This window comes from Xyrauchen texanus, chromosome 6, assembly GCF_025860055.1.
Source record: "Xyrauchen texanus isolate HMW12.3.18 chromosome 6, RBS_HiC_50CHRs, whole genome shotgun sequence".
In the NCBI taxonomy this organism is placed as follows: domain Eukaryota; kingdom Metazoa; phylum Chordata; class Actinopteri; order Cypriniformes; family Catostomidae; genus Xyrauchen; species Xyrauchen texanus.
Genome location: NC_068281.1, coordinates 7346454 through 7373318, shown reverse-complemented (window position 1 = coordinate 7373318; position 26865 = coordinate 7346454). Strand labels below are relative to the sequence as shown.

General features: G+C 39.4%; 1 protein-coding gene across 1 annotated transcript in view; it reads right to left on the bottom strand.

Annotated features, from left to right (window-relative positions):
• LOC127645599 (ephrin type-B receptor 1-B-like) overlaps nt 1–26865 on the bottom strand; it is a 323036-nt gene that overhangs the window by 113325 nt on the left and 182846 nt on the right. Inside the window, exons 4-5 of the mRNA XM_052129261.1 lie at nt 22707–22862; nt 4758–5093 (exon numbers count right to left, since the gene is read on the bottom strand). Of these exons, the coding sequence (XP_051985221.1) occupies nt 4758–5093; nt 22707–22862 (492 nt within the window). The remainder of the gene's footprint in view (nt 1–4757; nt 5094–22706; nt 22863–26865) is intronic.

Sequence of the window (26865 nt, the reverse complement as noted above, 5' to 3'; positions counted from 1 at the left end):
AGACAGACAGATAGATAGATAGATAGATAGATAGATAGATAGATAGATAGATAGATAGATAGATAGATAGATCAAATGACAGACAGATATATAGATCAAACGACAGACAGAGCAGACAGACAGACAGACAGACAGACAGACAGACAGACAGACAGACAGACAGACAGATAGATAGATAGATAGATAGATAGATAGATCAAATGACAGACAGACAGACAGATAGATAAAATTACAGACAGACAGACAGACAGACAGACAGACAGACAGACAGACAGATAGATAGATAGATAGATAGATAGATAGATAGATAGATAGATAGATCAAATGACAGACAGATATATAGATCAAACGACAGACAGAGAGACAGACAGACAGACAGATAGATAGATAGATAGATAGATAGATAGATAGATAGATAGATAGATAGATAGATAGATAGATAGATAGATAGATAGATAGATAGATAGATAGATAGATCAAATGACAGACAGACAGACAGATAGATAAAATTACAGACAGACAGACAGACAGGCTTACAGACAGATAGATAGATAGATAGATAGATAGATAGATAGATAGATAGATAGATAGATAGATAGATAGATAGATAGATAGATAGATAGATAGATAGATAGATAGATAGATAGATAGATAGATAGATAGATAGATAGATAGATAGCAACAGACTGCACACACAGTATTTTCTGCTGAAAAGCTATGTTAATATATAGCTTTTGGCAGGTTGTGTTGCGTATGGCACCCTTTGCAGGTTTCTAACCAACTGTTTTTGACTCTACAGAGTCTTCACACATCTAAACAAACCCAAATACAATCCTTGTTTTCCATTCCCCAAAGAGACAGAGGGAGGCACTTCCTGTCTATACGTTTTGAAACATATTTTTTTTCTAGAATCCTGACTAAAATAGATCCTAAATTATTTCATTTAATGTAGTGGTGCTTGCTAAGGCAAGCATTAGTATTACTGTCACTCATAGATTTGTTTTTCAAATCAGAATGATATTTTGTACAAATGTGACCTTAATTTTTGGTTTTTATAAGGAAAAATAATTACACATCACCTTTCAATTTTAACTTCCGTTGTGTAAAAACAAACAAACAAAGGAAACCGCAGATTCAAGTTTTAATGTTTTGAGTGTGAAAATTTCCCCCGCACACTAAATAATCCACAAGTATTTGCTTTGATCTGGGAGAGGGCTGCAGTAAAAATATCCTTACTCACAGCGTAACACTTCTGGGTGCCCTCGTTTCAGGATGGAATGTATTAAGGAATGATGACACGATCAAGGCAGTTTTTCACACTGGTCTAACTGATAAAGATGAAAGCACCGAACCAGACGAACGCACCCCAGTGAAATCGGTGCAAACTTTTAACATACCGACTGCTGTGATGCTTCTGTAGCACTATTCAGTGAAAGCAGGAAATTGAGATGACAGGGAAAGTAAAAGATGTGGGTAAAGATGGAGAAAGATGGCATGGCCTCGGAAATGAAAGAGGAGCTCTCAAGGAAATGATGAGGAAGTGTATCTTTTGACGCAGGTTAAACTAGGTGATGTTTTCAATTTTGACTTCCTGCACAGTCCAGCGAGCAGGCCTAAATTTTGAAACGGAATACTCCCCTCTTCATATTCTTCCATCAGACTATTGAGGCCAAACGGGTAGTTGGAGTCTTTTTCGTATGAATGAATCCAAGATAACTAACAATCTAACTAATTAACTAGCTTAACCAGCTTGTGCCAGTAACAGACACGCATTAACCATCTAATAACTATGAGAGATAGACAGGTAAAAATGTTAAGCTATTTCATCCTTGGAAAAAAAAAATCGAGACGAGCTAAGCTAAGCTGGTGACTAGCTTAAATGACCAGGTACAAGCACTTTTACTTTCTTTATATTTTACTTTCTACTTTCTTTATTTTTCGGTGCTTCACCCCAGCATCAAAATGACAAATCTCGGTCTCCTGCTTGCTTTTCGTGCACTATTAACTCTTCTACTATTGACAGTTTTTCAGTAGCTTATACAAATGCTTCACATCTTAACCACACTTGAATGTCCCTCGCCTCATTTGAGCCCTGCAGCTATACTTACCCTGTTTAACTCCACCTGTTCCACAATTTTAGACACTATTGCTACCACGAAAGTTAAGCATTAGCTTTGGCTAAATTTTGTAACCCATGCTCTTAGACAGGCTTGCAGTAGAGCTGAACACAAATGGAAGAAAGACAAGCATCACATGTCTTCACATGGTAAGGGATTCCTTAATAACTTATCAGATTAAAGCAGTCTTTAACTTAACAGTTAAAGCAGTCAATAATTTTTCTGATATTTTGGTAAAAAAATTGTCATAGACCCAGAGTTTTGTTTATCACTATATCAACCCCCCTGATACTGTCTGATTTAATGGGGCAGTTGTGGCTCAGGTGGTAGAGTGGGTTGGCTGCTAATCGTAGGGTTGGTGGTTCAATTCCTGGCCCACTCGACTCCAAATGCCGAAGTGTCCTTGGTCAAGACACTGAACCCCAAGTTGCTCCCAATGGCAGGCTAGCGCCTTGCATGGCAGCTCTGCCGCCATTGGTGTATGAATGTGTGTGTAAATGGGTGAGAGGGACACAGTGTAAAGCACCTCTAAGGTTAAAAAAAGCGCTATATAAGTGCAGACCATTTACCATTTAATGTGTCATCTGCAACCTGCGATTTTCTAATAAGACTGATAATATTAAATCTCATATTCCATCTGCTGCTAATGACCCATCTGCCCCTCCTATCTGTCCTGCTGAGTTTGGCCAGTTTGAGCCAGTCTCACTTCCCATTCTGATAAATATTGTCACCTAAAATCTACAGACTGTTCACAAGATGTACTTCCATCTTGATTCCTTATACAGGTATTTTATATTATTGGGCCTAGTATCTTGTCCATAATCAGCCTTGCAACAGGGTCTGTGCCATCCTATTTAAAACATGCTTTAGCACAGCCTCTTCAAATAAATAATCCATCAATTAATGCAAATTTTAGACCTATTTCTTAAATGGTCTTTTTTATCGAAAGTCTTAAAGAAAGTTGTTCCCCTTCAACTCCAGATTTTTTTGGATAAGAATGCTCTGTTTTAGGTCTTTCAGTCTGGTTTTAGAGCACACCATAACACAAAATCTGCACTTTTAAAAGTTCTGAATGATGTTTTGCTAGCTGTAGATTCTGGAGACTCCGCAATACTGGTGCTGTTAAACTTTAGTGCAGCATGCGAAACCATTAATCACAATATCCTTATAGCCCCACTTAAACAGTCTGTGGGTATCTGAGAAACTGTTATTGAGTGGTTTAAGTCACATTTAAGCAATAGAAGTTGTTCAGTTATTATTGCTGATTTTTCATCTAGCATTACTCTTCTTAATTGTGGGATCCCCCAAGGCTCTATTCTTGGCCTCATCCTGTTTTCATTGGTTTTGCTTCCCCTTGGCTCTATTTTTAACAAGCAAGGCATTTATTTTTCACTGCTATACAGACAATACTCAAATCTATCTACCTTTGAGAAATAAAAACAATACTATAGAGGACCTATTGGCTTGTTTGGAGGATTTAAAATCTTGGATGGTTCAAATCTTTTTATGCACATTTGCAGTAGTGGTCCCAAAGCTTTGGAACAGAATACCCCTGCATATTAGAACAGCTCCAATGCTGTTATCTTTTAAATCTCAATTAAAAACTCATGTTTACTCTGAGGCTTTTAATTAATCATGAGCTGAGATTTGTTTGTCCCCTTGTTTAGTAGCTTATTTGATGTATTTATACTTATGCTTGTTATTGTTTTGTTTTTCCTCTGCTTATTTTATTGTACATCACATTGTTCAACAGACTGTTGTTTTTAACTGTGATTTATAAATAAATTGCCTTGTCTTTACCTATTACTGGTTATTAGTACAAGGTATGATTTGGGCACTTTAGTACTTATTTTGGCAGGCCACCAACCATGGGTACACTAGCCAAGCTGGTCTTCCTGCAACAATAACCTACTTAACCAGCTTGTCCAAGTAACACGAACAGCATTGACCAGCAAGACATCTTGGGAGTTTATGCTGGTCCAAAATGGACTATATTTCATCAGTTATTCAGTTGTATACTATATGTTATAGTTTTACTGTCCAAACTCATAAAATGTCCATAATATGTCATTAGAGTAGTAGGAAACATGCTAAGTTGAAATACTGGCTTCTCTGATAACAATCCTATAGTCTGTATATTCTACTTGAAGTTTCCATTACAGACCGCAATGTCTGTTTATGTTTTGGCCTGTGTGATCCCGACCACCGCCGGGTTGCCAGATTTGAATAAGTTTGCAGACAAACAACACTGCATGCTACAGCCATGGAAGCAAACGAACTGGATCAGAGATAACAGATTCCACCTGACCATAAAAGCCTCGCCATCCATCTAAAAACCACCATGACCAGAGACGTAGTAAAACAAGGATAAATACTGGAGAAGCCTTTGGAAGATGGAGACAGCTTAAAGCCCAGAAATCCTTTAAAATGGATGCTGAGTTGGCTAATTTGCATGTCAATATTCCGGCAACCCGCATGAGCTTCGTGTCTGGGGCAGGGCAGGCAACTCCCCAATATTTTGAATTTGCACTGCAGTACCCATTTCAAATGCTTGTTGTCAATCTTACATATAGGACCTTTAAATAAGCTTGTTTAATGTTCCATAATCTTGTTTGGTATCATAAAGGAGTCATCACTTACCAGCCTGGTTGGTTGTGATGTCTATGGAGACATGCTGAGCAGGATATGGGCTTTTGTTGGTGACGCCGTTGACCGCCTGGATCTCAAATGTGTAGAGTGTGTGAGCCAGTAGGTTACTGATGAAGACTCTGGTTTCGGTCAGACTCAATTGGCGGGAGACAAATTCCACGTTATCGTCACAGTGAGAGCACGATCGCCGGTCTGCCTGGCATTTCTTACAAACAATATTGTAAACGACATCCTCACGTCCACCTGTCTCACGCGGAGAGTGCCACTCCAAAGTGACGGAGGTCTCATTAACGATGGATATGACGTTCCTTGGTCCAGAGGGAACACCTGATGAAAAAGCAGGAAAATATGTAAGAATATGTATTTCCAATAGTTCAACTGGCAAAGCATGATGATAGCAACGACAAAGTCATTAATTTGATTTCCAGGAATAACACATATTGATAAGATGTATATTTTGAATGCAATATATTCTGCTTTTAAGTTTTATTTAAATACTGTCATTCTGATATCAACCAAACTAGAAGATTATGGTGCTAAAAAAATAAAAACAATAAAAAAAAAGATTAATTTGATACTAAAAAGAGATGACAATAACATTTGCACTCATTTAGACTTTTGAAATTACATTGTTGTAATTATAATGTAATTTTAATTACAACAATGTAATTATAATGTAATTATAATGTAATTACAAGTCTTGCATAACCCTGTATTTAATTGTACTAGCTATTACAATTGAATAATAGGAAATTACCCATTTTAGATCAATTTTGTGAATTGAAGAAAATAATGTATTTAAAAGAAAATTACAGTGATATGCTAATGGTGAAATACAACATGAGAAAAAGTATATCAGGATTAGAGCACTTCTCTTTTATGGAAAAAATTGAAACTATTTTAGAATTTTCAATTCATCTTCAAAATAATGACTCGGTTTCATCACAAATATTCAGTTTTAATGCAACTTTAGAACAGCTTTCACTCAAAAGTGTCCTAAATGTCAGTTAGCGATATGTGACTGTTAGTCTTTGCCATGTGGTAAATGTTCTGATAAATATTTTCTACTCAACACCTTGAAAGTGTAGAGAATGGATCTGTGTTGTGTGTTCCTGTTTAGCCATTGATTTGTCCAAGAGAGCTATAACTGTTTATAATTACGATACAGAGTGGCGGCCCCAGAGCGCCTGTACGTCAGCCCGCTACTCAACACCATGAACGGCTATTCATCGACAGCCGGAATAAGGGATAAAAACAAGGTTTCAGTAATGCCTCTTTATCAGAACCTCCTGTATCCATTCCTACACATTTGGCTTTCCCACTACAGCTGCAAGGAAAGCCAGTATTTTGTTTCTGATAAAGCATTGGCTTCCCCAGAGCACAGAATATCCGGCCAGGAACTGAGGATTTACAGGTCATGGAGCAGTTGTGATATTATTTAAAGGGATTGTTGACCCAAAAAATGAAAATCCCCACTTTCACTTCCACATTTTTCCTTTTTTGTTTTTTGGCAACTCTTTGTGCATATCTCCACCTTCTGGTCAGGGCAGGTCAAAGGTGGAGGTTTATTGTAAAAAAACGACTTAAATATTGATCTGTTTCTAACTCACAGCTATCATTTAGCTTCTAAAGACAGATTTAACTACTCAAGTCTTATGGATCATTTACTCATCCTCATGCCATCCAAGATGTTTATGACTTTCTTTCATCTGCAGAACACAAATTAAGATTTTTAGAAGAATATCTCAGCTCTGTCGGTCCATACAATACAAGTGAATGGGTGCCAACATTTTTAAGCTCTAAAATAAAAGTACTCCAGATGGCTTTGGTGGTAAATCTGTATCTTCTGAAGCGATATGATAGATGTGGGTGAGAAACAGATCAATAATTAAGTCTATTATTCCTATAAATTCTGCTCCTTGCTCAGTCAATCTAAACTTTATTTTCACTGTCTCATTTTTCTTCTTCTGTTTTTGGTGATTCATATTATTTGTGCATAAATGTAGATATTTCATATATAAATATTAATCTGTTTCTCACCCACACCTATTATATTGTGTCTGAACACATGGTTTCAACCACTGGATTACGACTTTGAATCTCCCTTTATGATGATTTTGGAGATTCAAAATGTTGGCACCCATTCACTTGCATTGTGAGGACATACAGAGCTGAAATATTCTTCTAAAAATCTTAATTTGTGTTCTGCAGAATAAAGAAAGTCATGCACATCTGAGATGAGTAAATCATGAGAGAATTTACATTTTTGGGTGAACTATCCCTTTAACTCAGAAGAACTCACAGAAGAAAGAAAGTCATACTCTTTTGGAATGACATGAGAATGATAGCCAGAAAAAGTTCTGGATCAAATGTTCAGAGGCATAGAGTTCTGATTTTCATGACAGCTTTAGAAACAGATACTTCTAGGAGAACTTTTGAGTGACTATTCTTTGAAATATCAAACTTCTGGACATGCAGTGGGAAATCTGGCGAGGAGACATTCCAGCACTCGAAGTAAGAGCTGAATGTTTCACTCAAACTGAGACACAATGAGCTATTGTGGAGGCAAGGACCTATGGGATAGATCAGGGGCTACTGGGACCCCAAATGAGGAATGTTGATGACAGAAGTGACCTTGAACTCTGGTGAGCATGATGATTAGCCAAAGAAGGGGCTTAAACTTTAGCAGACGTGACTGAAAGTAAGTAATAATTTATTTATATAGCGCTATTACAGACAGTTGTCACATAGTGACAAAAAAATAAATAAAAACACTAAAGCAGTACAAACATAAACAAGATAGAAGATAACAAAACATTACAACATAACACTCAGCCATAAAATAAATCATTGCTAAACTCTGAAATTTAATTATAAAGTAGGCCCACTGGAATATGCACACTTTTTCCTTACTTTTTGTTCTGCACCGATTGCTTAGAATAGTATATAGTCTCTGCGGTCACAAATCTCACTGCATGTCAGTAACACTGCATGTATAAACCCCCTATGACCAGTTATATTTGCCATTATATGATCGATTAAAATTAAGCCAGAGTGCATTGCGTTCACTCGAAAAGTTCATATTCATATGTTTATATTTTTGCGTACTGACGGCACGCTCATTTGAGCACTTGAGGAGTGTTTCTCATGCTCTTCCGGAAAGGAACTGATCTCTTTGCTGCTCATATGCTCGGAGTTCAACTGAATGACACACAAACAGTATTGTGTTCATGGCATTTATGTATTCCCTTAAGATTCTTTGTCTTTTATTACTTTTTCACGGTGTATTATCATGCAGTAGCACAATGACATAGTGATTAATGCATGTCGCCATGAAATCAGAGATGCTCCCCACAAAATCCGAACACGAGTGGTCACAAAAGCCGCATTTGAGCGACCAGGTGCAAACAGAGATGCGTCTTGCCTGGCCACATTTGAATGGATCACCCGAGATGAATCTTAACACAAGATGTAAATGTGGTCCATGCAAATGCTTTAACAAAAAAAAAAAGAGCTAATTTCTGCTGTTAAGATGTAGTTCTGCTTTGGCAATATTGTATTGTTTACATGAGGCCCCATTGAATTGAATTGAATTGAATTGTTAAATCCTCCAGAACATTGGACCCATAGACTTCCATTGTTATGTGTATTACTGTAACTTGTTTTGTTGTTTTAACCTGGAAGATCATGTTAGCAGAGGTAATCTGGCATACCGGGCATTTTCCCGGTGGGCCGAGGCACTTTTCGGCCGATCAGGGAGAATCGGGATGGCCGGTGGTTCGGCTGCGGAACGTGCCAAAAGGGCCGCGATAAGCAACAATGAGCTTCCGCGTTATGCAGAACGGACCACAAAACGGCATCGTGATATGCAGAAACCGCTTAACAGCTGGGCCAGTTGCCATGTAAAATCCTGGCCCATTATCTTCCCAGTCCAGCCCTGGGCACAAGTATGGAACTTTGTTGGTTGAGCCAATTCTGGAAAAATCAGTGTAGATTCCGTATGGCCAATACTTCATTTTGAAGTAAGGTATATGATCTTACAAAGTTTGTGAAAGCATTGTGAAGGGCAACAAAGCGGTGGACATTTTTGCTCTGTAAGCAGGCAGTGTTATATTCGGTCACTTAGCTGGTCACTATTCAAACAGCAGGGCTTTGCTTATACTTCAGATAACCCCCAAAGCACTGTTTGATTAGGTGCTACGACAGCAAAGACGTCTTACTCACTACATCTCACAGTCAGGCTTAACAGATGGGGAGAAAAAAGCTAAATAAAAAGGGAGTGAGAGAGTGTGAAGGAAGGAGAAAAAAGCAAGAGAGAGAAGAGGGGAGCCATATCTGGAACTAGGCCAAAATAAATGTGTGTGTGTGTGTGTGTGTGTGTGAGCGTGTATTTATCACTTTGTGGGGACCAAATGTCCCCATAAGGATAGTAAAACCCAAAATTTTTGACCTTGTGGGGACATTTTGTCGGTCCCCATGAGGAAAACAGCTTATAAATCATACTAAATTATGTTTTTTGAAAATGTAAAAATGCAGAAAGTTTTCTGTGAGGGTTAGGTTTAGGGGTAGGGTTAGGTTTAGGGGATAGAATATAAAGTTTGTACAGTATAAAAACCATTATGTCTATGGAAAGTCCCCATAAAACATGGAAACACAACATGTGTGTGTGTGTGTGTGTGTGTGTGTGTGTGTGTGTGTGTGTGTGCATCTAATTGTAAAGAATGAGGCCATGAGATACAGCCAGCTCTGACACAATTAGTTGGCTCCCAAAGGAAACCAAAGCACACTAAGAGCAAGTTCATTACATGCCAACATTACAATAACTGACAGAATATGAAGTATTGCACTGTCATTTTTGCCCCCACAATATATACAATGTGTGTGTGTGTGTGTGTGTGTGTGTGTGTGTGTGTGTGTGTGTGTGTGTTTGTGTTCAGGGAAGACCACTGCTGCGGGACAGCACTTTGTTTTGCTTGCGCTGCATTAGACAAGCCAAAATGCATGTAACATTGAGGAATGAAGTTTTGCTGGCATGAAACCTTTGAAAGGGCTGTAAAATCTCAAACCCATGGACTAAACACAATGGTTCTTACTGTACAGCTCCAACTGTAGTGTTGTTTTAATTATACTTGACTTCCTTGTCAATCAAACTTCCCCTGAGCCTGTCACCCTACAGGAGATGAAAAACAGCTCTGTGTAGTGAACACAGCACAGCGCCTCCTGCAGGTTGGGGAACAATTATAATGTGTAATGCTACCTGGTCTCATAGAAAAAATGGACTATTCCAATCTTTATGCAAAATACATTTTACGTGGCTTACTGTATGTATCGTGCCACTTTCCTGGTGAAATGAACACTAGAGCTGCTACATCAACGAGCTTAATTCCACTTCACAAGTAAACGGCAGATTATCAGTTCATAAACACTTACTTTTTCATCCTGTCCCTCACACAATTCTATTTTATTTAAACACTTATAATATAGTGCATGACATGTCATGTGATACATTTTAACATTGGTGTAACATAACTAACAACATGAGGGTGAACAAATGATGGCGCAATTTTGAATATTCTGGGATCATTACAAGTTAAGCACAATTGATAGCATTTTTGGCATAATGTTGATTACCACAAAAACATATTTTGACTACTCCCTCGTTTTGTTATAAAAAAAAAGCAAAAAGCAAAACTCTGGGTTACGGTGAGGCACTTACATAGGAAGTGAATGGGGCTCATTTTGGACATTAAATACTCCATTTTTCAAACACTTAGCCACAAGACATAAACAATATGTTTGTTAACATAATTTTAGTGTGATAAAATCACTTACTAACCTTTTATGTGTAAAGTTAAAGCCAATTTTACAACTTTGTTGCCATGACGATGTAATGTTAACAAACCCCCAGACCCTAAACTTACTGGAAACATTTTTATTTATACAACTTTAAAGCTCAAATAGTGCAAACGTTTTAACATAATAATGAATGTAAGTGCTTTTATAAAATTATTAGCTTTACATTTCAGCCTTTAAAATCCCCCAAAATTGGCCCCATTCACTTCCATTGTAAGTACCTCACTGTAACTCAAGTTTTGCTTTTATAAAGAAAAGAACAGATGAGACAAAAATATTATTATTTTTATTATATTTTTTTTGTGGTAATCAACAGCATGCCATAATTTCTGTATTTGTTTACAACTTGTATTGCACCCGTAATATTCCTTTAAGAATCTCTGTAAACATTTCAAAGAAAGAGTCTCTTATCTAGCCTGTGCTAATGAAACACCGACAATATACACTTGTAGTTTCAAGCTCACATTTACATTTACATTACATTTACGCATTTGGCAGACGCTTTTATCCAAAGCGACTTACAGTGCATTACAGGGACAATCCCCCTGGAGCAACCTGGAGTTAAGTGCCTTACTCAAGGACACAGTGGTGGTGGCTGTGGGGCTCGAACCAGCATCCTTCTGATCACCAGATTACCAGTTATGTGCTTAGACCACTACACCACCACCACTCCTTTAGCTCACGCATGTAGACACACACAGACGCACATGCTGTGTTTGCGACAAGATTAAAACCAAATCATGTGAGTGGGTATCAAAGCATCAGAGATGTGAGGATGTATCAGAGACACTGAGAGCGACAGACACACTGAGGAACAGCGACAGGCCTGAGCACACTAATCTTGAAATGGACATGTGGATGATAAGGAATCGACTGGCTGCCGCCGCAGGTGGATTTACCGCACATTTAACTCTTTCTCTCTCTCTCTCTCTCTCTCTCTCTCTCTCTCTCTCTCTCTCTCTCACTCACTCAGACACCTTGGCAAAGGGCCAACCACAACTCTGCTTTCACTTCCTGCCTTGTACAATGACTATGAATTGATCTTGAATTACACAATCTTTGAGTTTTACATCTCAATTCCGTCTGACTCTCTATTTCTAATCATCTCTTAGTATGTAACTTAAAGAGACAGTTCACCCAAAAATCCATATCTTCAGAAGTCATATCATGCGCACACACACACACACACACACACACACACACACACACACAGAGGGATGACCTGCAGGAGTCAGTGGTGTGTGTACAGGTGCGGTGACCAGTATTGTAAAGCTATGTAATTTCTTTGCTGCTGTTAATCCTCTCCTGGCGATGTCTGACTGTCTGTGATTCTGCTTTGAGCTTAAGCCTGTGTACACACAGAAACAAACTCACTGTTGTCGGCAACTGGCATGAAGTGCGGTATTACAAACTGTGACATACAAACACAAGCAGACACGCTCAACCATACATTTCTGTGAATTAAGTGGATTATATCTATATAGAAAAGGCGTGTTTGTGTCTTTCAACATGCCGAAGCATTAAGCTAACTAAATGCTCAGGATTTATTTGGAGTTACATTTGTATATTCATGGTTTAAATGTATATATTAAAATTTATAATTATATTAATTGTTATATTTATATATTCAGGATTCATAACTATGTATTCAGATTTACAGCTATATATATTCAGATTTAAAACATAACCGGTTCCCTTTACAAAAACCTTCACTACGATGCTGCGCTGCTAAGCGCTATGGGGAACAACTCTAGCTTTGAACCAAGCTGAAATAGTGTGTGTAACACGTCAATGAACATTGACCGGAATTTATAGCCTCGGCTGATGTAATCATTAGATGCACCTGCTGCCAGGCTATAAATGGATACGTCACCAGGTGTCGTCAGAAACTCTTTTTTCAGAGTGATTCTGTTTCTGTGTGTTTCACAAACCCTGTCAAATCTTTCTTTCCTCTGTTAGGAGTTAGAATCAGTTAGGCAGTGTGCAGTGAACATTGTTCTCTAAAGAGAGAATGACTAAAAGCCGCAAACGGTGCGTGTTCCCCTCTTCTCGCTCTATAGCTGAAGACGACATCAGTTTTTGCTCTGTTTGTTTGGGGGTAAGAGCACGCTGCTCTCGCGTTGCAGCAGGGTGGGTGCGAGCACTGCGATTTGCTTTAACAGGCATAGTGCGTCGTGCTCACCTTGCTTGCTTCCGGGAGTCAGCACTCACGGAAAAAAAAAAAAGATCGTTCGTGGGGCTCTTGCATGGATATGGCTGAGGAGCAAGAGACGGGTTGATCCCTTTCTCTCACTCTCTCCCCAAACCCAGCTGGTCCTTCACATGATCTTGAAGCATGTTCTGACGCTTCTTCGGATAAAAAATCTTCTTCGATAAAAAATCTACGGAGTAATTGCTCGATGTTGTTACTCGTGCGGTTGCCAGATTGGACTGGCCATGCGAAAAAAAAGACCCCCAAATGCTCCAAATTAGGGGATAGATTTTATCTTCCAGTCTAAGAAAGGGAACGCCTCATGGGTCCCTTCCCTTCTTTGATAACCTCCATGAAGAGCTTTTTCGCTCATGGAGAACCCCTAAAAAATAAAATAATTTAAATAAAAAAATAATATATATATATATATATATATATATATATATTTTTTTTTTTCTTCCTGTGTTCACATACCCTCGACGTCATTATATTCGACTATCGTGGGTGCTGAGGCACGGAGGTAGTCAGTATGCCGCCGGTCGAAGAGACGCTTGCGGGCTATCTCTCACCGGGCTCGGCATCGTCACTTAAGAAGCCCTCTCTCCCCTCAAAGCCTTGTAGGACAACCTCCACTTTAGTGGGAAGGGCTTATCAAGCAGCAGGTCAGGCTGGTGCTGCTCTGCACACTATGCTGTTTTACAGGCGTACCAGGCTGACCTCCTGGACGACCTGAGTGTGGGTTCTGCGCTTGACGAGCAAGCCTCAGACCCGCCTCGGTCCTGACTGAAGGGAGGCTCAAAAGCAAAGCGTGGCGAGTCGTGCTCCTCCTCCCAGGGATTGGGGACAGTCTCGCCGCCCTCGCCAGCCCCCGAAGCAAGACCTCAGGACTATAAATTCTAGTAAGAGAAAACCCTGACAGTCTTGCGCCTAGATTAGGGGGTCGCTCCCTCGGGATGGGGTCGCTCCCTCGGGATGGGGTGCGTGCTTCACTTCACCCCTCCCGGTACCCCCTCGAAGCCCCTCAATTCCCGCCACCTCTTGGTGTTTCGGATTGCAGAGGCTTCCGTCAAAATTGGGTGTTTTCGCTGTTCCTGCATTTTATTCAGGACGCGAAACACTCGACAACCCCTCAACAGGAAGTGTTAAAATATAATACCTATCTCAGAGATCCTGGCAGGGTGGAAACTTCTGCCGGATATATTCTTTTCTGTGGGTCTTATAAGGGCGTCAGGATTTAATTCACTCGCCGCTTTTCCGTGTTTCAACGGCGTGTTCTCACTACCTTGAACCGGATTTCTTTTTATGTAAAAAAAAAAAACTCAATCTCCTGGTTAAAGGGGCCATGGTATGTGTTCAAATTCCAGAGAGAGAGTTAGGTTATTACACTAAATACTTCCCGTTTCCCATGGAGGGTGAGGGGTGGCGTCTGGCTTAGATCTTAAAGCTTGAACTACCCATGGGTGTTCAAGTCCAAGATGATGCCTGTCAAGACGGTCGTGTCTCAAGCCCTACAACTCGTTTGGCTGGTCACCATCGATCTTATGACGCACTTCTATACTTCATTTAGAAGTTCTGTCACAACATGGAAAGTTCCTGAGGTTCACTTCCAGGGCGAAGTCTTCCAAGGTCAGGTTCTTTCACTCAGCACATTCACAATGCATGATGTAGCGCTGGCTCCTTGCGACTCCGGGGCATCTGCATTCTGAATTACGTAGACGACTGGCTGATCCTAGCTCAGTTCCAGGAACTGGCAGTTCAGCACAGGGACATCGTCTTAGCTCATCTGTTTCTCTAGGGTTGAGGCTCAATGCCAAGAAAAGCGTCCTCTCTCCCACTCAGAACACTGTCTATTGGGGCATCGTATGGAGTTCAATCACAATGCGGGCACAACTGTCTCCTGCTAGGATTGAGTCCATTCAGATCACCCTGAGCAAAGTCAGGCTAGGTCAAGGTTGCACTGTTATCATTATCAATGATTTCCAGGTCTCAGGGCGACCGCGTCCACGGTGATCCCTCTGGACCTTCTGCTCATGAGACCGTTTTTGTTGTGGCCAAAAGCCAGGGGATTTCTTCCAAGGGCCAAAACCCCTAGGCTAAAAAGGGTTATGCGCCTCAGGCTTCGTTCCCTTTCTATGTGGTTCAGACCCCGGTTTTCTGCCTTGGGTCCCACTCTAGGTGCGTCTTGTTGTCGCAGACTGCTAACGACAGACGCCTCCCTGACGGGCGGGGTAGCGGCCTTAAGTGGTCATCCAGCTTAAGGGGATAAGAGGGTCGTCAGGGTCGTCAGCTCGGTTGTCACAGTCACTGTCTCGGGTTGATGGCTGTATTTCTGGCCCTGAAATACCTCCTCCTGAGGCTGCCATGTCTTGGTGCGGGTGGACAATACAGCGGTAGCCTCTTACATAAATCATCAAAGAGTCCCACATTCTTGTCAGCTGTATTTCTGACACGTCGGATTCTCCTTAGGGCCCAGGGTAAGCTCCTGTCACTCAGGTCAGTTATATCCCTGGATGCCCGTATACGGGAGCAGATTTACGGTCCAAATAGAAAATACCAACGGGGGAGTTAAGAACTCCACCCTAAGGTAGTAGTTGCCCAGAGTTCGCCAGCAAGGGTTTTTGCCTCTTACTGATAGCACCGCGCTGGCCGAACAGGGCTTGGTTCTTGGAGCTAATCTCTTCCCTCGATGGCTCGCCTTGGGCGATTCCGAACAGGAAGGATCTTCTATCTCAGGCACAGGGCAATATTTTATCCCTGCCCCGAATTGTGGAATCTTTCATGTTTGGCCCCTAAGGGTACCAACTGAGGGACACAGGGCTTTCTCCTGAGGTTATCGAGACCTTTTTTTAAATGCTGGGCTTTTTCCACTTGGAACAAGTTTGGGTGAGATCTTAGGGCAGAAGAGGACCTCTTCACCTCTATGAATAGCGCAATGTCTCCTCTACTTCTCCCTGAAATCACCCAGCCCCCTTGGGTCTGGACGTTAAGACACATACATGACCCAGAATGCGTCTGTATGCATTTCTTTCCCCGGTTTCTCTGCTCCCGGGAGTCTTGGCGATGTTCACCAGCAAGGGTCTTGCCTCCTATTAATGGTGCTGTGCTGGCCGAACAGGATATGTTTCTCGGAGCTAATTCCTCTCCTCGACGGCTCGCCTTGGGCGATTCCGAACAGGGAGGACCTTCTCATCCTTGGCCCGAATTGTGAAACCTTTCATGTCTGGCCCCTAAGGGTACCAAATGAGGTTCACAGGGTTTTCTCTTGAGATTATCAAGACCATTTCAAGTGCTAGGGCTCCCTCCACTTGGAACTGATCTGGGTAGATTGTACAGGGCAGAAGAGGACCTCTTCGCCTCTGTTGATAGCGCAATGTCTCCTCTACTTCTCCCCCGAGTCGCCCAGTCCCCCCCCAATCGTAGTAACGCATACATAGCACAAATGCGCCTTTATGCATTTCCTTCTACTAAAGTTCTTATTACAGAACCAGCTTACTGCCAGTTTGCTTCAGTTCTGGATTTTCTGTAGAAAGAACTGTCAGCGGGCACTTGCCTCACCACTGCCAGGTTCTATGTGGCCACTGCGGCTTGGTGCATCCTCATTATTGCCCGGGCCTACGAGGCGCGCGGTCAAGCTTCGCCAGTAGGTTTTAGGGTGCACTCTACCAGAGGGCTCTCCTCCTCTAAAACCTTGGCTAGAGGTTTCCCTCTGCAGCAAGTTTGTGATGCGGCAGGTTGTCCTCTCCGCACACATTCATTAGATTTTTATAGTTTGGATGTTTTTCCACTCCGGGCTCTTATGCCCTTGAGTCGACATTTCAAGCTCATGTCTGGACAAGTTTGTGATGCGGCAGGCTGGTCCTCTCCGCTCACATTCATCAGTTTTTATGACAAGTTTGTGTTGCGATAGGGTTCTCTTCGCACACATTCATCGAACTTTATGGGTTAGATGCTTTGCTACTCCGGACTCTTATGTCCTTGAGTTGACATCTCAGCCCATGCCTAAACAAGTTTGTGATGCGGCAGGCTGGTCCTCTCTGCTCACATTCATCAGTTTTTATGACAAGTTTGTGTTGCGATAGGGTTCTCTTCGCACACATTCATCGAACTTTATGGGTTAGATGCTTTGCTACTCCGGGCTCTTATGCCCTTGAGTCGACATCTCAGCTCATGCCTGAACAAGTTTGTGATGCGGCAGGCTGGTCCTCTCCGCTCACATTCATCAGTTTTTATGACAAGTTTGTGTTGCGATAGGGTTCTCTTCACACACATTCATCGAACTTTATGGGTTAGATGCTTTGCTACTCCGGGCTCTTATGCCCTTGTGTCAACATCTCAGCTCATGCCTGAACAAGTTTGTGATGCGGCAGGCTGGTCCTCTCTGCACACATTCAACAAAATTGAATGGTGTAGATGTTTATGCTACTCCGGGCTCTTATGCCCTTGAGTCGACATCTCAAGCTCATGTCTGAGACCTCTCGCGTTTTTGTGAGTACACTGCACAACTGTAGGGGTCCGGACAGCCCCAAGTGCAGCGCCGTGGGTATTGCGTTCCCCGTAGCGCTTAGCAGCGCAGCATCGTAGTGAAACTATGGGATCATCTTCATTTTTAGGTGAACTAACTCTTTAACTATGCAATGTCTCGTTCCCTTCTCAGGGAACTGAGGTTACATGGATAACGTCTCGGGTTACATGTGTAACCCTTGTTCCCTGAAAAAAGCAGAACGAGATGCTGCGCTGCTTTGCCGCACTGGGACGTCCCAGGACTGCTCTTCAAAAAGAAGTATCTGACGACACCTGGTGACGTATCCATTTATAGCCTGGCCGCAGGTGCATCTAATGATTACATCAGCCGAGGCTATAAATTCTGGTCAATGTTCATTGACGTGTTACACACACTATTTCAGCTCGGTTCACAGCTAAAGTTGTTCCCCGTAGCGCTTAGCAGCGCAGCATCTCGTTCCGCTTTTTTCAGGGAACAAGGGTTACACATGTAACCCGAGACGTTATCCATGTAACCTCAGTTCCCTGAGAAGGGAACGAGACATTGCATAGTTAAAGAGTTAGTTCACCTAAAAATGAAGATGATCCCATAGTTTACTCACCCTCAAGCCATCCTAGGTGTATATGACTTTCTTCTTTCAGCCAAACACAATCAGAGTTATATTAAAAATATCCTGGCTCTTCCAAGCTTTATAATGGGAGTGAATGGTACCTTAGATTTTGTAGCCAAAAAAAGCGCATCCATCCATCATAAAAGTAATCCATACGGCTCCAGGGGGTTTATCTGAAGCGAAACGATGCATTTTTGTAAGAAAAATATCCATATTTATAACTTTATGGAAGACCCCACACACCCCTCACACAAACTCTTCTCCCTCCTGCCATCTGGCAAGAGGTACCGAAGCATTCAGGCCTTCACAGCCAGACTGTGTAACATCTTCTTCCCCCAAGCCATCAGACTCCTCAATACTCAGGGACTGGACTGACACAAACACACACACACACACACACACACACACACACACACACACACACACACACACACACACACACACACACACACACACACACACACACACACACACACACCATCCAACTTTTGCACATGTCCAGAGCTGCACTTTAATTAATTGTCACTTTACCTGGCTGCTACCTCAATAATTGCTATGTCCATAGAACACTATTTCATAATATGTTATGTTTACATTTGACATTTTTAGAAAGTGTCATCTTTTTGCACTATTCATTACAAATGTGTACTGGTCGGTGCTGTACTGTCTCTTACTGTGTCTATTGTCCTGTTTTTAGCTATTATTTTACCATCTTGTACTGTTTGCACACGTGCACTTTACATAGTAATGTGTAGGTCTTATTTAGTTCTGTGTAGTCTTACAAAGTTCTGTGCTTGTTTTATATTGTTTTATGTAGCACCATGGTCCTGGAGCAATGTTGTTTCATTTCATTGTGTCCTCTACTAGCTGCATATGGTTGAAATTACAATAAAAGCCTCTTGACTTGTTGACTTGAGCTTCAACAGAGCAAGCACTGCATTGATACACTTTGAGAGTGTGGAGAGCAAAGCAAAGGACTCTGAAATAACAATCTGTTCCTTCGAATGCGATTCTCAAAACAGCCTGAAACAAGGTGCAACTCGTACATGAAAGTACTAATGCATCCTTTAGATCTATTGATGCAAATCAAATCAGGCAGATCCAGTATCTATACATTCCTTAATTCTCAAAGCAGTAGTCGCCAGTGAAAACGCACGTGTCCAGAGAGAAGCATTATCAGATGGTGAAATTAGTAAATGTTTGGTGCTAAATATCCACACATCTATACCATAACACATTTTACAATTGCATTATTATATTCTGGCAGGTTTAAAGGTGAAGTGTGTTAAAATAATGTATCCTATTGGAGCGTATTATGCTGAGATGACTATAAGTAAGCCATTTGTTAGTGTAACCCTAAACCTAACCCTAATTCAACCTTTGCCCAAAACCTAACTCAAACCCCTAACCCAAAACCTACTCGTACTCCAACCTCAGGAGCAATACATGTGAATCTTGTGAGAATTTTGCAGAACAACATACAGTTACACAGTAAATGTATTGTATTGTATGTATTTTAATGTTAGTACATAGTAGTTAAAGACATCTAGAATAAAGTGTTATCATAAAGCCAAAATCTAAAATATGACGCATGGTCAGTTGTAATCGTAAACTGAGCAAAAGTAATGAACGTCAAACAAGTCAAAGTGATTTCAGGTGAGCTAATTGTAATTTATGAAAAGAAATCGATGCACCATTAAACATTTTCCAGAATTTCTTATCTTAATATTTACTTCTAGTATATTTGTTGTTAAATGAACATTTCCATTTTGACATCTCGCAAATGTGCTCTAATACAGACTCAGTATTGAGATTAATTACTAATTAATGATGTAAAACTGGCTTAATATCGTATTATTCTGAATTGTTTTCTTACCATCTGAGGGATTAAGTGATCAGGTGCAAGCACTGATGTCCCTCAGAGCAGGTGTTTGGCTAAATCACAAATTGCCATCTGTACACGTTTCATTGAATGCCATTTTAGACTCTAAATGATTAACTCATATGCTGTGAGGACTTTCAGAACCAGTTCTGCAGTACTGCATACACAAATAGGCATATTTATAGCTTCCTGTGTTACCTCTGGCTTCTGAATTGTATTCAGGAATATGTATGAGTGATTCTAATACTATTACTCATACTTCTTCTACCTTTTCTTAGCATATTATGTTCGTTTGTAGGAATAAACTGGTAGCTATGAAAATAAAAATGACTACTGATATTTTATGTATCACAACTTTCAAGAATAAGCATCTTCAGATAGTAAAAAAAATACACTGCATCAGAACTGTGGCTTAGCATTACGTGTACATGCTCTGACACTTGAATAGAATTTTCAGAAAATTACTTCTTCTTTGGGAAGAAGATAAGGCATGGTAAATTAAGCAACTTAGCATGCATACTTTATTCATTACAGAGACAATGAGGATTTAAAAAAGCAAGAGTGTATAGTTTTACTTAAGAGAGAGAGAGAGAGAGAGAGAGAGAGAGAGAGAGAGAGAGAGAGAGAGAGAGAGAGACTAATATAAAACAATGATGCAGATATCCCAGAATAAACTCTTTCTCATCCTCAGTTGATCTGTGACTGGAGCGGTAGTTGCGTCGATTTGGGAAACGAATAATCAAATTATACACAAGCAAAGACTGAGAGTGTTCCAATTCACAGCTTCAACTTCAAGAGCAATCATTTTGTTCTACCTTGTCATCCTCCTTTGGGGGAATTATAATGAAAACTCTGTTTTGTTTCACACTGTGAATTGCAGGTCAAAATGATGAGTTGCTTAAAAATAGATGCAAGCACCATTTTCTGCTAAAACAAGAGTATGTACGTCTGAATGCTTTAGTTTTTAAGCAATAGGTCACTAAAAAAGTAAAATTCTCTCATCATTTACTCACCCTCATGCCATCGCAGATGAGTATGACTTTCTTTAAGCACATGAATGCAGCATAGAAGTAATCCAATTTTGGTATAAACTATACTTTTATATAGCAGTTAAAGAAGTGTTTTACAGTTTTGGAAATTTATTGCAGGTTCTTGTGTCTGTGTGTGTGTAGGCAAAGCAATCTTGTACACCCAATAGCCTTATAGCTTCGATTTTACAATAATAAAAAAAAAAAAGAAAAAGGAAAGAAACAAAAACCTGGACTAACCTTTTCCATGAATCAGGATAAAGAAATACACATCAGAGAGAGAGAGAGAGCAAAAGTCATGTCCCCCTTCACTCTGGTATAGGGCTGCACAATTAATTGGAAAAAGAATTGTGATTACAATTACAATATCTAATCAATGAAAGTGTCAATTATAGCATTCTATTTAGATCTACTCTCATTGCATTACATTTTTCCATTTACATTTTTTTTTCCAATAGTTGAGAATTGTAACCAATTGCAGAAATGTCCGTTGAGTACATAAGCCTCAGAAATGGCATGACAAAACTAGAACACTCCCATTGTAATATAACAGTGAAGCAATGAAGACATTAAGGGAAATAGTTTTCCGCTTGTTTTTGGAAGTGTATCCTAAGAATAAAGTATGCATGTGCCCAAAACACAAAATAAGTAAAATATTGGTATTTCTATTAATAATCGTGATTACAATATCAAGGGAAATAATCACAATTATGAATTTTTGTCATAATCTTGCAGACCTACCGTTATATTTGTAGAAATATTAGAGAGATACTTAAAAAAAAAAAATTATATATATATATATTGGTGCTACTGTGGAAGGACAAAAATCATATTTGAATTGTACACCCCCAGAAACCAATCACTGATCTCATTACCATTATCAAAAATGTTCTGTGTACATCTGTGTAATAGACTGTCCTTAATGTCTTGTTGAAAGTTACATTTTTTTTTTTTTATACAAAATATATATATAGTTTAGATTTTAATTACATAATCTTAGTTTATATCTTAGTTTACATTACTATTTAAAATAATAATATTTGATCATTTAATGTTATGTTCCATCATATTTTATTTTATATTTTGTAATTTTTATATTATGTTTTATAAAAATAAACATAAATACATAATTTTTCAATATAAAATACTTGATTATTCCAAAGTGTATAATGTTATTTCTCTTAATTTTTGTATTATTATTTTGTATTATTTGTATCACATGCATACAATTTTTTCTGTTATGTATTTTTTTTATTTACATTATTTATTTTTAAAGGATGACAAATACGTTGGGTTAAGTATACGTTGCGTGTCACCTGCATCTTTCGCAGTATTAGCAAAATGTCTGTGGTCTGAATAAGGTACATGATGGATGAACCCAAGCAACAATCACATTATCTATGTCTGTTAGTCTGACTTCGACTAAAATTGGACTGATACAATTCAAATTACATTTTTAAAAAAGACAAATTATAATTTTATTGCAACTGAGATCAGACTTTTATAGTGCATGTAAATGTACTGAGTAAGATGCAGAGAGAGCAAGCACGAGTGAGAGAGGTAGTTAGATGCAAAGAGAAGGCGACAGAGTGAGATAAATATATAGCCAGTCCTGCTAGTTTTATTTACTGTGTATGTAATGTTGTAGTAACTATCTGAGATGTAGCAGATTTGAAGGAGGCAGTACTGCTCCGATCAGAGAGGGAGAGCCAGTACACTTCTGTGTTGACAAATATAGAGTGAAACCAGAGTTTTATTTAAGTGCCAGCCTCTTAAGAAACCATGTAATGAACTGTCTTCCAGTGCCTCATAATGATTATATTAGTGATGATGATGATGATGATGATCATGATGAAAATTATGAATATAACTCACTGGTGCAGGGCATGTCCGGCTGCTCTCCGTCTGCTCTGTAGTAGCCGTTTCTGCAGACGCAGATGATGGCTGCTTCTGATGTGGACCTGCTGTTTGGTGGACACTGAAGACACATACCTGTCCCTTGACTGGACTTAAATGTCCCTGGAGGACACGCTAGAGAGAGAGAGAGAGAGAGAGAGAGAGAGATTAGATCACTGAAATGTTCTTTGCGATTCATCATTAAGGGCAGATATCTCTGCATCCAGCGACTTCACCATTGTGGAAAAAAAAAGAGAAAGAAATACTGACAGACAGAGGGGTTTTTACAGCTGAAATCACTACACATCCAAACAGCTAATAACATTTTGTCTTTCTCAACTAAGATGGACATGAGACAAGAAAGAGAGTGTGCTCCTAATTTGCTTCATGCAGAAAAGACTGTTGAGAATCTTTCATTCTAGTTAAACTATTTTATCTATATCTTTCAGGTAGGATCCATGGACTTTTTATGTTATTAAAAAAATGCTGAACCTTTCACCATTTACGTGTTTCATTTACGTATTTATTGTTCAGGCTATCGTTCAGTTAGAACTCTTCTTTCGACTACTAAAGTTAGCTTCACTAATAATCTAATAAGTCTCACATACTCAGTCAGCCAAAATTCTAGAAGAACTTAACAGAAATAACAAAAAATATAAATACAGTCTTCTCTAGCACTCTTGATAGTGTCGCCCCCCTTAATTAAAGAAAATTTAAGAAAAAAACACACAGTGGTACAACGATCTCACTCATGCTCACAAGACAGCAGCTCCGAAAGTTGAGCACAAGTGGAAGAATACAAAATTAGAGGTATTTCGCAGAGCATGGAAGGACAGTGTCTGTAGCTACAGACAGGCACTAAAAGCCTATCCTAGCTATTTATTCAGAACCATGGATAAATTGTTTAGAAGTAAAGCATCGACTGAACCAGATATTCAATCAAAGCACAATAGTAATAACTTAATTTCTTTACTGATAAAATTGTAATAATCAGAAATAAAATTGGAACTATCCAACCAACCGTCACAGCACCGCAGAAAACAGTGTCTCATAATTTTGCTTACGAGCAACTTCAATCCTTCGCTCTCATGAAGGGGTCATGAGGTCATGAAGAGCTAACAAAACTTATAAAAAGCCACAACATGTACGTTAGATCCAATACCAACTAAGCTCTTAAAAGAGGTAGTCCCAGTAATCTCAAAACCTCTTCTTAATATTATTAACTCCTCGCTATCCTTAGGACATGTCCCAAGAAACTTTAAAATGGCAGTTATCAAACCACTTATTAAGAAGTCACAGCTTGATCCTAGAGAATTGGCTAATTACAGACCAATTTCAAATCTACCATTTATGTTGAAAATACTAGAAAAGGTAGTGTCCTCCCAACTATGTTCATTTCTACAGAGAAATGGAGTAAATGAACAATTTGAACAATAGGCCCCATCACAGTGCAGATACTGCACTTATCAAAGTTACAAATGACTTGCTCTTATCATCTGATCGTGGCTGCATTTCTCTTCTAGTGCTTTTAGATCTTAGTGCTGCATTAGACACGATAGATCACGACATTCTCTTGAATAGGCTGGAGAATTATGTTGGCATTAGGGGACTTGCATTAGCATGGTTTGGGTCCTATTTATTTGTTATTATTATGTGCAAACAAGGAATTGTCAAATCAAACAACAGTTAAGTATGAAGTGCCACAGGGATCTGTTTTAGGACCTCTGATTTTCTATTTATACATGCTTCCCCTGGGAGATATTATCAGAAATAATGGAATAAGTTTCCACTGTTATGCCGATGATACCCAACTTTATATTTATTCTAAACCCAATGAAAATTCACAATTCTCCAAATTGGAGTGTATCAATTAAATCAAATATTGGATGGCCATACATTTCCTTCTACTCACTTCTGACAAAACAGAGCTACTAATGATTAGACCAAAAACCTCTAAAAATAAGCCAAGAAAATATAATTTGACTCTTGATGGATGAACTAAGGTGTTATATTTGATACAAATCTGTCCTTTGAAAAACGAATTTCCAATGTTCGTAGAACAACATTCTTCCACCTGAAATATACTGCTAAATTACAACACATGCTCTCTGTTGCCGAAATAATTTATTCATACGTTCATGACCTCAAGACTAGATTATTGTAATGCATTACTGTGAGGAGGTCCAGCAAGTTCAATAAATAAAGTTAAATTGGTTCAAAATGCAGTAGCCAGAGTGCTGACTAGAACCAAGAAATATTATCATATTAGCCCAATTTTATTGTCGTTACATTGTCTACCTGTTAAATTTTGTATTCATTTTAAAATTCTGTTAACTATATACAAAGCTTTGAATAGTCTAGCGCCACAGTACTTAAGTGACCATCTGACATGGTATATTCCGCACGTTCATTACGATCACAAAAGTTTGGCATATTAATAATACCAAGAATATCAAAATCCACAAAATGAGGAAGATCCTTTTCATACTTGGCTCCTAAACTATGGAATAGTCTCCCTAAGACAGTTTGGGATGCAGACACACTCACTCAATTTAAGTCTAGACTAAAGACTCATCTATTTAGCCAGGCATACACCTAATTTATCCTTCAACTCACAATTAGGCTGCTTTAGATAGGTATGCCGGAATCAGAAACATCCATCACGATATATAACTCTGCATAAAATGTTATGGCATCTACGCTAATATTATTCTATTTGTTTCCATGTCTCAACCATTCATATCCCGAGGTTACCAAAGCATGCCAGATCCAGCTCCGTTCCTGCTTGGTGTCGGACTCCACTGCTAGATTTCACTGAGAGATGATGACAAACTACAGCCGGTGCTAACCAGATATCACTTCAGTCTTTTGACTTCAGAGGATGAACTGATGCTAACTACAACTGTAAGATATTGGATACTACATATACCACTGCTTGAACCTTGGATTTAGGATGGACCCCACCGATCCTCACCAAAATGATCTGCAGATTGAAGTGCGTTGCACCTCATTAATATCTGCCTGCATCACATTTGTCTATTGATGGACTACACTCTTGTAATGGAATACACAGATTATCGTTTAATTGTCAACAAAAGCCTTCATCAGCCAACCAACAAAGGACAATGGATCTATGTAAACTTCTGCAGTTAATCCAGGATGGACGTCAAAGACATTAATCATTAATCTTAAAGTTCATTAAAAATATATATTTTTTTCTTTTTAAAAAACTGGACCTTAACGCTTACTTAATTTACTTAATTTTAAACCATGACTTGCACTGCAGACAAATAACTAATATTTGCATTATATTCATGACGTTAGCCAGAGGGGAACTGGCCCTCACAGTGAACCTGGATTCTCCCAAGGTTATTTTTTTCCATTAACCAACATTTTATGGAGGACTGTGTTCCTTGCCACAATCGCTTTCAGCTTGCTCACGGGGGTAACAATTATTATTCAATTAATGAATTAATTTCTATACACATTTTACAACCATATTAAATCAAACTACACAATGATCACTGTACAATATTATAGATATTACAGTTTAATTCTTTTGTTTTTGCTTTTGTAAATGCATGATTAAGCTATTATGAAACAATGTGTGTTGTGAATAGCGCTATACAAATAAAAATTACTTGACTATTTGGCAGACAGTTTTATCCAAAGCAACCAACAATGAATTAAATGTATACGTTTTCTGTCAGTTTGTGTGACAACCTGTGACCTTGGTTTTGCTAGTGCCGGGCTCTACCACTTGAGCAAGGGAAAAACACAACATATGCTGGTGAAAAGTCATGCTGGTTTCTTCAGCAGGGTTGGGCTGCTTTTCTATCAGGGATTCTGAAGCACATTTAGCCACAGCAAAAAAAAGGACATTTTGAAAATGTTTGCCTACATTCCCAGTCTGCGTTTATCACTATAAAAAGAGCTGAAGTGATTTCTGTCCTCTTTTATCATTAATTCTGCAGCTATAAGAGAGAAACGCTTTCTGCTGTCTCAGCCGAGATTATGACTTAGACCTGGTGTGTGTGTGTGTTTGATGTGATGAACTGATGACACACAGTATACTGCTGCTGACACAGAAGGGAGAAGAGAGAGAAAGAGAGAGAGAGAGAGAGAGAGAGAGAGAGAG